This window comes from Mercenaria mercenaria, chromosome 4 (assembly GCF_021730395.1).
Source record: "Mercenaria mercenaria strain notata chromosome 4, MADL_Memer_1, whole genome shotgun sequence".
Taxonomy (NCBI): domain Eukaryota; kingdom Metazoa; phylum Mollusca; class Bivalvia; order Venerida; family Veneridae; genus Mercenaria; species Mercenaria mercenaria.
The window spans coordinates 2,094,627-2,107,176 of NC_069364.1; the positions used below are offsets into that span (position 1 = coordinate 2,094,627).

At 34.9% G+C, this 12,550-nt stretch overlaps 1 protein-coding gene across 17 annotated transcripts in view; it reads left to right on the plus strand.

The window, feature by feature from the left end:
* LOC123552600 (ensconsin-like) overlaps positions 1-12,550 on the plus strand; it is a 91,820-nt gene that overhangs the window by 37,839 nt on the left and 41,431 nt on the right. For 11 of the 17 annotated variants that reach the window (XM_053540126.1, XM_053540132.1, XM_053540125.1 and 8 more), the window contains 4 exons: positions 3,001-3,242; positions 4,149-4,440; positions 7,666-7,773; positions 9,555-9,704. In XM_053540126.1, coding sequence (XP_053396101.1) covers positions 3,001-3,242; positions 4,149-4,440; positions 7,666-7,773; positions 9,555-9,704 — 792 coding nt within the window. Of the gene's footprint in view, positions 1-1,532; positions 1,690-3,000; positions 3,243-4,148; positions 4,441-7,665; positions 7,774-9,554; positions 9,705-12,550 lie in introns of those variants that run through there. The other 6 variants (XM_053540134.1, XM_053540135.1, XM_053540138.1 and 3 more) reach the window with 5 other exon arrangements.

Consider the following 12,550-nt stretch of genomic DNA (forward strand, 5'->3'; position numbering starts at 1 on the left):
TTGAATTACTCAAAATCTGCAAATTCAGCCTTCTCTGCCCTCTAAGACGGTTTTCATCCGATCTTCACCAAACTTGGTGACAATGTTTATGGACATAATATCTCGACCAGGTTCAATAACCAGCAAAATCCCCCAAGGCACTCTTGAATTACTTGAAAATCTGCAAATTTAGCCTTGTCCGCCCTCTAAGTCAATTTTCATCCGATCTTCCATAAACGTGCAGATAATGTTTGTCGGCATAATATCTCAGCCAAGTTTGATAACCAGCCAAATCGCCTCAGGCACTCTTAGATTATGGCCCTTGAAATACTAGAAATCTGCAAATTTTAAGCTTTGTCTGCTCTTTGAGTCGAACAGTTTTCATCCGATCTTCACCAGACTTGCTGACAATGTGGGCAAAATATCTCGGTCAAGTTCGATAACCAGCTAAATCTGCCCCAGGCACTCTTAGATTATGGCCCTTGAATTAGACCAGATTCGATGACGGGCATATTTTGTGACAGTCTTACACTCTAGTTTTTGTATGTTTTCTTCTTTTTACTACAATTGTCAGGCGTTAATTTACGTTTCTTTCCTGTTCTGTCCCGGTAAATATGTTAGTGATGCCATTTTGATGTGTTGTCCGAGATGTTTAGGTTCTAGGGGTACGATAAATGCCGCATCTGGATTAAGAACGGTGGACCGCGTCAAAATTTTCCAGTTATGTCTGTCAGACCGACAACTTTCCAGAAGTCTGATTTTATGAATAATGCCCCATTTTATATTAGAATTTCAGGTTGATGTTTGGTGCAGTAGGTCTTTCATGGTGTCTCTTCATGCATGCTTGTGTACATGTGCTCAATTGAGAGACATTACTTCTCAACATGGAATAGGAAATATGCATAGGTGTGAGATATTTTACTGTCAAAATCTCTTCCCAGCCTTGACTTGAATGCATACACATTACATAAACTGAGGGTTGTCTAAAAGTAATTTATAGAATGTGATATGGCTGCTAAAAATGATTTGCAACAAGATTGAATTTTGCATATTGTTTTTTTTTTGTTTTGTTTTGTTTTGGGTTTAATGCCGTTTTTCAACAGTATTTCAGTCATGTAACGGCGGGCAGTTAACCTAACCAGTGTTCCTGGGTTCTGTACCAGTACAAACCTGTTCTCCGCAAGTAACTGCCAACTTCCCTACATGAATGATCAGAGGTGGAGGACTAATGATTTCAGACACAATGTCGTTTATCAAATAGTCACGGAGAACATACGCCCTGCTCGAGGATCGAACTCGCGACCCCGTGATCCGTAGACCAACCCTCTTACCTACTGAGCTAAGCGGGCGGGCTGCATATTGTTTGTAAACAAGTTTTCTGCATAATATTAATTCCTAGTACCAGAAAATGATCTTGGTGAGATATGTATTTAGATAAAAAAGTAAAAGAAAAAATCTTAATAAAACTGATAAGAGGTTTGAACGTGAGGCTTTTCATGCATTGTCCGGTATGAAAGTGTATGTTTATAGAGCATTTTCTCAATGATATTGAAGGTCTACTTTTACAGATACCGACAATCAATTACATTAACAAAAATGAAAATGTTAAACAGTGAGAAAGAAAATGGGACTAAGTAAATCAGTGCTTAGAAAATGTCATACGAATATAGAAGAACTTCATTAAGGTCATGAGAATTTAAGCTTTCTTGGGTGAGTAATGATGTTCTATTTTACATGAAATATTCGGACTTTGAGTTAATGATAATCTCTTGGAACAGTTTAGATCTTGGAATAGCTTTTTTATTTTGATTTTTAACATGGATTGTTTTATCACGGAGTATGGATTTAGATGATTTCACTAGAATGAATTTTCTTTCAGGATCAATTTCAGAAAATTTCTTTTTCAGAGTGATGCATTTGCATGTTTAAATTTGATGTCTGATTTAAATATTTTAATGTTGTGTTACAAGATGTAAGAAGTGAACAGTTAACATGAAGCTATATAATAGTTGTACATAATCAACTTAATTTCAGTTGTGTATTATCATGTCAAGCAAAATAAATGAGCCGTGCCATGAGAAAACCAATATAGTGGGTATGCGACCAGCATGGATCCAGACCAGCCTGCGCATCCGCGCAGTCTGGTCAGGCTCCATGCTGTTCGCTTTTAAAGCCTATTGGAATTGGAGAAACTGTTAGCGAACAGCATGGATCCTGACCAGACTGCGCGGTCTGGATCCATGCTGGTTGCAAAGCCACTATGTTGGTTTTCACATGGCGTGGCTCAAATGATGCTCAGGCCAAAGTCATAAATTTTTAAGCTTTTACTATTACAAAGTTTTAGTCATAGATTTTAAAATAGAAATACTTCAGATACCAGTATTGTTGTAAAGGTTCATTTCATTCATACTAAGGAAATGGTTGTCATGATAACAAAATTGTATACATACCATGATTACACGTATAAGTGTCATCATTACATTCTGTAAGTATAATGATTACAATGTCTTAAGTATCATGATTACATGTTTAAGAGTCATGATTACATGACTGTATAAGTATCATGATTACATGTACAAGTGTCATGATTACATGTACAAGAGTCATGATTACATGTATAAGTGTCATGATTACATTCTGTAAGTATAATGATTACAATGTCTTAAGTATCATGATTACATGTTTAAGAGTCATGATTACATGACTGTATAAGTATCATGATTACATGTACAAGTGTCATGATTACATGTACAAGTGTCATGATTACATGACTGTATAAGTATCATGATTACATGTACAAGTATCATGATTACATGTACAAGTGTCATGATTACATGTACAAGTGTCATGATTACATGTACAAGTGTCATGATTACATATACAAGAATCATGATTACATGTATAAGGGTCATGAATACATGTATAAGAATCATGATTACATGTATAAGAATCATGATTACATATTGTACAAGTGTCATGATTACATAAGGGAAAAATTATAATAGAGTTTATTTATTTCAGATCCAATAAGAAAAGAAAAAGAACGTGAGCGCGAGGAAAGAATCAAACACGCTCAGCAGAAACTTAATGAGGAACGGCAACGTAAAATTGAGGAGATGCGAGAGCAGCAACGTATAGCGCAGGAAAATAGAGAAAAACAGCTTGAAGCACGTAGAAGAAAGATAGAAGATTTGAAAAAACGGGAGGAAGACAGGCGCAAACAAGTGGAAGAAAGGAGACGTGTTCAGGAAGAAACAGACAGGGTTAGTTTGCTTTATATTATATTAGAGGTTTCTTATACGCCCGTCTCTGAAAGACCGGGGCGTATTATGTAAACACCCATGGCGGTGGGCAGTCGGCGTCCAAAGCATGTCCGCTCTCTTAAGTCGAACAGTTTTCATCCGATCTTCACCAAACTTGCTGACAATGTTTGTGGGCATAATATCTCGGCCAGGTTCGATAACCACCAAAATCGCCCCAGGCACTCTTGGATTATGGCCCTTGAATTACTTAAAAAAACTGTGAATTTAGCCTTGTCTGCTCTCTTAGTCGAACAGTTTTCATCCGATCATCACCAAACTTGCTGACAATGTTTGTGGGCATAATATCTCGGCCAAGTTCGATAACCACCCAAATCGCCTCAGGCACTCTTGGATTATGGCCCTTGAATTAGGCCAAGTTTGATTATTTTGTGACAGTCTGGCACTCTTGTTTGTGATGTTCAAATCAAGCAGGCCTGTGCTAGTAAAAATATGATACATTTTGCAAGATTGGTATTTGATTTTAATTATTTGTCAAGTGCATTTTATTTGATTATTTTAAATTTTTAATCCCTTTCATGATAGCAGTCAGCAGTTGTTAATTTTTTGTCAAAGTTCCTTTGGGTGAGACACTTTCAGGAGATGGCCTTGTCTTGTATTTCTTAGATTTATTTGCACAACAATATTTCTCCACAACAAGAAATTACAACTTCCACACAGAAATGGTTGATCATAACTGACGACTTTGCTGGCAGGACTGGCGTGATTTTAAATTCCTGAATCGTCATTCTTTGTGCCTTCTTATAGAGTGAAAAGAGCATGATAGATAGAACTTTAATTGACTGTAGAATTATAAGGACATGTAGAATGCAGTAATTTTATATCAAGGATTTACATTTTCCCTTGCAGGTTAAAAAAGAAGCCATTTTGAATAAAGCCAAGGAAAGATTAACACGTTACGAGCAGTGGAAGGCACATGGTCGTAAAGGTGGGCGCAGACATGTCCTTGGCTTTGGAAGCCGGACACCGCGTGAAGTGTGCTTTACGCTAGATGCAAGACGTTCTTCGTCTCAAAGCACGCTTAGACGCTCCCCTAACAGCTCCGATTATGACTCATACTTTAATCGCCGAGCAGTGTCGGCAAGCAGTGTAGTACGCCGACACTGCTGTATAGATATTAACAAACTCACGCAGGGGACGGGTACGTTCTGTCTACTCTTCTCTCTTTCACAACATGTCAATCAAAATTTTTGTATTAAAATACATGAAAATGGAATCTGTTTTAAAAGCATATTAGAATCAAGTGAAATTATGGTTTGTAAAATTAAGGATAGAAAAGTTAAATACATAATTTGTAAAGTTATTAAAGATTTTTTTTCTAGGTTATGTTTAATTCTCTATGTTTGCTACATTTATAAGGTTAAGGTTATTACCTCCCTTTGGTTGTGGAGCTTTGGACCCAGTTTCACATATAAGTTTTCAGTTTTTCCATCTCTTTTGTTTATTTCATATTCACAAAAAATATCATGTTGACTGAATTTCTTAGAGTTTAGAATGAATCCTTGTGTGATAAAAAAAAAAGCTTATATAAAAAAAAAATCTTGCCTGTATTTTTAATGATACGAAGAAAAAAATCATAATAAATGTTAGCTCTATTATTTGCTAATATATATTTTTTTTAATTAAAAAGGTCTGATTTTTAGTTATAAACTGATAAAAAAGTGAATAGAAAAGAGTATATGTCTCTATCAGGAAATGTCGAGCATCTTGATGAATGACTGTTCTGTTATACCCTAGCATGTTCATTTAAATGTGAACACCTTCTTGACATGTTGTTTGAATATTCTTATTTCTTTCTTTTTGTTTTTATTCGTATTTATATCACAACACTAATGTGGGTGAGATATTTTACATATAACTCTCAGATAAATGCAGAAGTATTGGCTATGAAGAAGCACATTTGGAGGTTTTTTTGTGACCTTGGAAAGTTGTGGGTGGGGGTTGCATATTCACTTACCCCTGTCCGTTCCTCTGTCCGTCTGTAGAAATGTCCTAAAATCATGTTTGTCTAGCTCATTATTTAACAAATAATCAAGGCATCGAGTAGTTTGTCACCTGATTTATCACGGTTCAGAGTTCAGATGCACAGGAGTTGAACCATGAGGGCGTTAGCCTGAGTGTTGAAATATCTAAGCATCTGAAAGACGAGTTGTGGTAATTTAAACAATAAACCACAAAAAAGCCTTGATTGTTTTCATTAGCTCGACTATTCGAAGAATAGTCTAGCTATTCTACTCACCCTGGCGTCGGCGTCGGCATCGGCGTCACACCTTGGTTAAGTTTTTGCATACAAGTACATACAGCCATCAATTAAAGGCATATAGCTTTGAAACTTATTTTTTCTTTTTCTAGGTCAATTAACAACCTCTCTGGGTCAAGTCCCATAACTCTGACATGTATTTTGAGCAAATTATGCCCCCTTTTGGACTTAGAAAAGTTTGGTTAAAGTTTTACATGCAAGTTACTATCTCCAAAACTAATGCAGATATTGATTTGAAACTTCACTTGTGTCTTCGGGGTTATAAATCTAGTTGATAGCAGCAAGTCCTATAACTCTGACCTTCATTTTGGCCAAATTATGTCCCCTTTTGGACGTAGAAAATTCTGGTAAAAGTTTTGCGTGCAAGTACATACAGCTATTTCTAAAAGGCATATAGATTTGAAACTTATTTTTTCTTTTTCTAGATCAATTACCATCCTCACTGGGTCAAGTCCCATAACTCTGACATGTTTTTTGAGCAAATTATGCCCCCTTTTAGACTTTGAAAATTTTGGTTAAAGTTTTACATGCAAGTTATTATCTCCAAAACTAATGCAGATATTGATTTGAAACTTCACATGTGTCTTCGGGGTTATAAAACTAGTTGATAGCAGCAAGTCCCATAACTCTGACTTTCATTTTGGCCAAATTATGTCCCCTTTTGGACTTGGCAAATTCTGGTTAAAGTTTTGCGTGCAAGTACATACAGCTATTACTAAAAGGCATATAGATTTGAAACTTATTTTTTCTTTTTCTAGATCAATTACTAACCTCACTGGATCAAGTCCCATAACTCTGGCATGTATTTTGGGCAAATTATGCCCCCTTTTGGACTTTGAAAATTCTGGTTAAAGTTTTACATGCAAGTTTCTATCTCCTAAACTAATGCAGATATTGAATTGAAACTTCACATGTGCCTTCGGGGTTATAAAACTAGTTGATAGCAGCAAGTCCCATAATTGATATGCATTTTGGTCAAATTATTCCCCCTTTTGAACTTAAAACTCTTTTGATATTTAACCTTTTTGGGTAATATTTTCCTGCTTCTGGGACAATATTTCGAATAGTCGAGCTTGGCTGTCTTACGGACAGCTCTTGTTCTTAATTAAAATACATGTTCATTGAAATATTTTGTTAAAATTCATGCTGGACTTCATTTATCTTTGTAATATTGTGGCAATTTGATGTCATAATGCTCTCTTACTGGTCTGCATGTCAAGCGTTTTTATCGTAGAATAGACAGACAGGACTTACCTTGAAAAGTCAGTGAAAAATGTTTTTTTTCCAAGGTCAGTGATTTGTCAGGGAAATTCTGATAATGGTCAGTGAAAAATGAAATTTTAGAAAAGTCACGGAAAAGTCAGGGAAAAATGAAATTCTGGGTTGATGTTTAAAATGTTCAATACCTATGGCAGTCTTTAAGCAGTATTTTTAAGTACCAGCTATTTCCAAACACATTTTGGTGTAATTGTATAAATATAATTTAAATGAGTTTGAATCGATTTCTTTTTTATGTTAACTTTGGAATTTTGAAGACTGAAAGGCTTTGCAACCCTTGCCTCCGAAGCATAAATATAAAAGGGTGGATTGTAGGGGAGGAGGAGGCCGAAATAACATGGTGGTATTGGTCAGTGAAAAGTGTGGTTTAGCCAGGGAAATGTCAGGGAAAAGTCAGGGAATTTTATTTTCTCAACTGAGTGGAAACCCTGACATAACTTAGCCTTCTTTTCTGTTTTACTGGCTATTAAATCCAGCCATGTTAGAATGAAGATTTAGTGGATTTTGTTCAAAATTTCACAGCAGAACAGGAATGGTGTACATAAATACCGCCAGGTTTCTGGTAACTTTCTGTTTGGAAAATCTCATGTGTCCATGGTCCTATCTGCATTTATCTGGGAGTAAGGACAATATAATTCCATAATCTTGTTTGTAGTGTTGAGCTATTATATACTTTATTAAAAGCTAGGTGTTTGTAGTGTGTTTGTGTGTGTCTAAAACTTGAAAACAAATTTAACGATTTTGTTAACTGTACGCTGCACAAATTAGATTTTTTTTTTTGCTAGAAATTTCTCTAGGTTTCTCTTCTTGTTTCTTTTCCTGATACAGCTCGGCAGAATCCTTACGGCGGAAGTTTGTACCGATATTTCAGTACCTATTTCATAAGTATGAAACACTCTTATCCGCAGTATGGCTTTAAAGCACGGAGGAAACGCCGTTAGTAGGCATTTGCAGTTGCTTCAGTATTCGGGTCTTTCTTTGCTTTTATTCTGTTCTTAAGGTAGTGTGTGGTTTCAGAAATAAGGTGTAGGCGTGCTTGTAAATTGAGATGGTTGTGGTCACGGATTCTGAGAAGTCTGTGATGGTTTGACCTTTAGTCAGGCTATTGTCATCTATTGTCATTGTATATTGGTTTTGTATAGCTGACAGACATAATAAATACTAAAAACTGCTTCTGAAAAATGAGGGGCAATTCTGTATTAACTGTCTGAAGAGTTTAAAAGTGCACTACAGTTTTCTTGAAAAGCAGAGATGTTCTTTGGTGAATGCTTAACATGTCAGCCTTAATTGGGCTTGAACCTCTTTCCCAGGGCAACTCTTTCCCTAAACGACAGTACTTACTCGAAATTCTTGTGCGTTATAATTAGGTCTGCACGTTTGGAAGCCTGTATTGTGTTGGGTTAGATCTAGTTGATAATGTTCAGAAGGATGGTTAAATGACTCACATCTGTTTGGGAAGTATATACCTTCTTACTTTTGTCAAGTGATCTTTTTGTTGGTTTCTTTTTCTTCTTTTAGCGTTTCTTACTGTGTAGTAATTTAACCGTGTTTGTTACTAATTTTGTGTTACAGCCTATAGCCATAATACTAACACAGCTAACTAAAAATATTTTTGTATTAAATATTTAATTGTTATTTTCATCCAAAATTCGTCAAAAAGTTCTGGTAGGAACTAGGATTCAAAATAAGAGAAAACATTGTCATGTGATTAAAATCTATTTGGTAAACATTGATGCCCCATTTGGCAAATATTGAAGTTTTCGTTAGGTTGAATTGGATGAAGATAACATTTTTTTTTTGTGTCCTAGAATTTAACCTTAGTTAAAAATGTCAACGCCTTGTGTACAGCATTATTTTCCTCTTGCACACTGCTTTATGCAAAACTATAACTGTAAATATTTACATTGTTTTTAACGGGTTGTTTCTTGCGTAATGATTCAGTAAAGTAAACACTTGTTTGAAGTTATTAAAGTAAGACATAGATTAATGTTAAATTATTTTGGTTGATTTTATCATCATATTTTGTTATATGCACATTATATTATGCATCTTGAGTTTTATTTTATTATCCTGTGGATTAAAACATTTCAAATAAAAGCTTTGCTCTCTGTCTTGTAATAGCGGACGTGCGTGGGTTGATTGGAAATTTAAAAAATGCTATGGTAGTTTAGATTAGAAAGTGCCATTTTATCATTTTGCTTAATATGACTGTAGTTTTCAGGCAATAGTCCACGCCTTCAATATTTCTGTTCTGAGGGTGGGGCCAAAATTATAAGGTTACATAATGTGTTTTTTTTTATGCTTTCAAGTAAATGAAGTTTAAACACATTGTTTGTTAAATGTTGTTCCTTTTTATGACATTCTGATGTAATTTTTTGTGACATTTTGATAAAATTTATTACCATGATAGTTATCACCTAATGTTTTATAACACAGCAATACTTTCCAAAATATTGCCTGAAAAATATAGTAACTGATCAAAAAGGGGAATCTGCTAGTAGATTTGTACCAAACAAATGAAGAACTTTTTAATAAACCTGCATGAAAAGTTGCAAATTTTTTTCTTTGATATTCATGTTATAGGTTAATATTACAGTTTAGTTATATGTCTTTAATCCACAGTAATTGTATTTGTAGCTACATTGTCATATTGTTGCATTATTTTTTTGCATGTTGGTGCATTTTGTTGTGAAACCGCTTATATCTATTGTCAACAGGTTACCCTGGGGATTCCCCACCCTCCAAAAAATTATCAGCATCAATGAGCGCGTTGTATCATAAACGCAGTCCCGACTTCTCCTCCACTGGTACCCTACATACGACGGGTACTGGCAACCTCAAAAAATCTGGGGCCGAATCCATGATGGGTAAGGGAATTAACTGCTTTAGTATAATTGTTCATTTCTTTAGTTACTGCCCTCCTTATGCATAGACGTGACAACTTACATGTTTCTGTTCTTTGTTTGTTTTTTTTTTCGAAAAAGATCCTTGTCTTTCTATATACAAATAACTTTATAAATTTTGACTTAGAACCAAGATTTTTAGTACCCATATTTGATCTAGGACAGAAATCTGGACTTTAGATCTGCACGTGGCTTAGTTCCTATTATTTTGATTACAACTTCCAGTTTTGCAGAAATGTGAACTCTTGAATAATCAGCATTTTATACAAAGTTTGATAAGTTGATTTGAAGCAGAAATCCAGAAAATTGATAAGAAATGCATCTTCAGTTAAATTGTTTACTGATGACTTTGAACTTGTCTATCTATACGATAATGGTTTATAAGTTATTCTAACACGATCCGATTCATTTTCTTATTAAACAAAGAAGGCAGAAAACAGTGAATTATAATACAACAAATCACTGTTCTGACGTCACAGTTATTACGTCATAGCGTCAAACGGCATAGCGTCGCGCTAGAAAAGAAACCGATTGAAAACGGGCAAATACTTAATGAATATCGTCAAGGATGTACTTTAAAATCCTTGTTAACATGTTAGAATCGAAATAATATATCTCATCCAGTGATTTGCTCTTGAATAAATCATTGTTTGTCGTTCAGATGTGTATTAGTATATCACTCGGGCTGCACCCTCGTGATATAATTCCGTCACATCTGAACTCCAAACAATGATTTATTCAACGACAAATCACTGGATGAGATATATTATTTCTTAAATAAGGAGGTCAGTAAAAAGATTTAGTATATTTTGCTTGAAGTAATTTTAGTTTAAAGCATGTTTCCCATTAACAGCATTTTACAAGTAATTATGAATATTATGTTAATAATTAAAATACAGATTTATTACTTTAAAGTGATGTGCATAATAATTTTATTATACATGTATATAATGTGAGGTTAGTCAGCCCATAATGGCAGTCGACATTTCCGGTGCAGTTGTGTACTTCTGAATACTTATTTGGCATCCTTCAGCCATACGAGTAAACGGCTTTTCGTAACGACCGGAGAAAGCTGAATTCATGTAAGGATAATACATGTATTTACTTGACAGGTTATTTACAGTGTCATTATGGGTCGACTGCCTTCAAAAGTCCAATGGAACAATACTATGATATGCTGTAACATGGTCTAATTAAAACATTTTGGAGGTCTTTATAGTTTGGACATTGTCAGCAATTTGAAAAAGACACTTTGGTTGAAAAAAAATTATTCTTGACATTCCTTCAAAAGTCTTACAGGCTTTATTACATTAATTGACATTTTTACAGCATATTTCTGTATTACTATATAAAACATACTGCCATATAATTGCATGCAGAAATTATAATCAGTGATGGGAAATGAACTTTCATGTGAACTGTCAGCCACAGACTTGTTATCTTGGTCATGTTTTTCTCACTAAGAATTTATGATGTTTGAAAGACCATAAAACTTTGATTGAATATATTGGGAGGAAGTATAAACCTAATTAAAGCAACCAAAAGCCTCCGTGGTCGAGTAGTTAAGGTTGCTGACTTCAAATCACTTGCCCCTCAGCGATGTGGGTTCGAGTCTCACTCCGGGCGTTGAATCCTTCATGTGAGGAAGCAATCCAGCTGGCTTACAAAAGGTCGGTGGTTCTACCCAGGTGCCCGCTTGTGATGAAATAATGCATGGAGGATTACCTGGGGTCTTCCTTCACCATCAAAGTTGGAAAGTCACCATATGACCTATAATTGTGTCAGTGCGACGTTAAACCCAACAAAAACAAAATTAAAGCAACCAGATGAGTTGTCCCCCTTTGGTTTCAAAATAAATCATACCTACACAGTTCAGGTCATATAAAGTTGTCTCCCTTTGGTTTCAAGCACAGTTTAGGTGATGTGATTTTGCAGCTTATTAAAGTTTTGGAGAGGACATAAACATGAAGTGTACTTGCAGACTTAGACATTGGCAGACAGATCCTGAAATAAATTGTGGAAAGAAACCACAACAACCACTAAGTTAATTGCACAGTGCAGTATATTATGATGTTGAATAAAGAAAACATGTATGTCTAAAACAGAGACCACATGTGCATGTCCGCTGGGATCTCTGGCTCTGTATTTACTGAAGTTCTGCTTTGGCAAAGGCATTTTAAGGAGTGTTAGAAAACGTTAATGAATTTTCATCCTAGAGAATATTTAATATATAAGCAATGTATACATTTTGGCTTGCCTGACATTGGCAGTCATATTTTGCTTTAGATGTTGATAGGAGGCATCATTTAACATCTTTATTCACACTACAGCAGAAAAAATCAATGCACCAAACTAAATAACTGTACAGCAATCAATTAAATTAAATTGACATTCAGTTTGGTACAATTTAATAAGTGAAATGTATCTGGCTTATTTTACATCAGGGAATTTAGTTATTAAGTTAATTTCTTTTAAATATTAGTTTGGTTACAGATTAGTTGGGAAAAAAAGTGTCTGACAGTTCACGGAGCACAGAGCTCATGTTTGCTTCCCCGATGAAGCATTGCATGTATACAGTTTTATATTGATTTTCTCTATGATATTGTATGGTGTTATATATAATGTATTATTCATAGAATAATCACTTCATTATATGCATGGCCACCCGCTATATTATAGATTTATAATGTCTGTGTTTATTTTCAGTGTTAGACATGTTTGTTTGTGACAATGAATTGCAAAAAAATCTGTTTTCTGATGGTCCTAAAGCAAATTAATTTACCAGTATATTTTCACCCAGTCTACCTAGG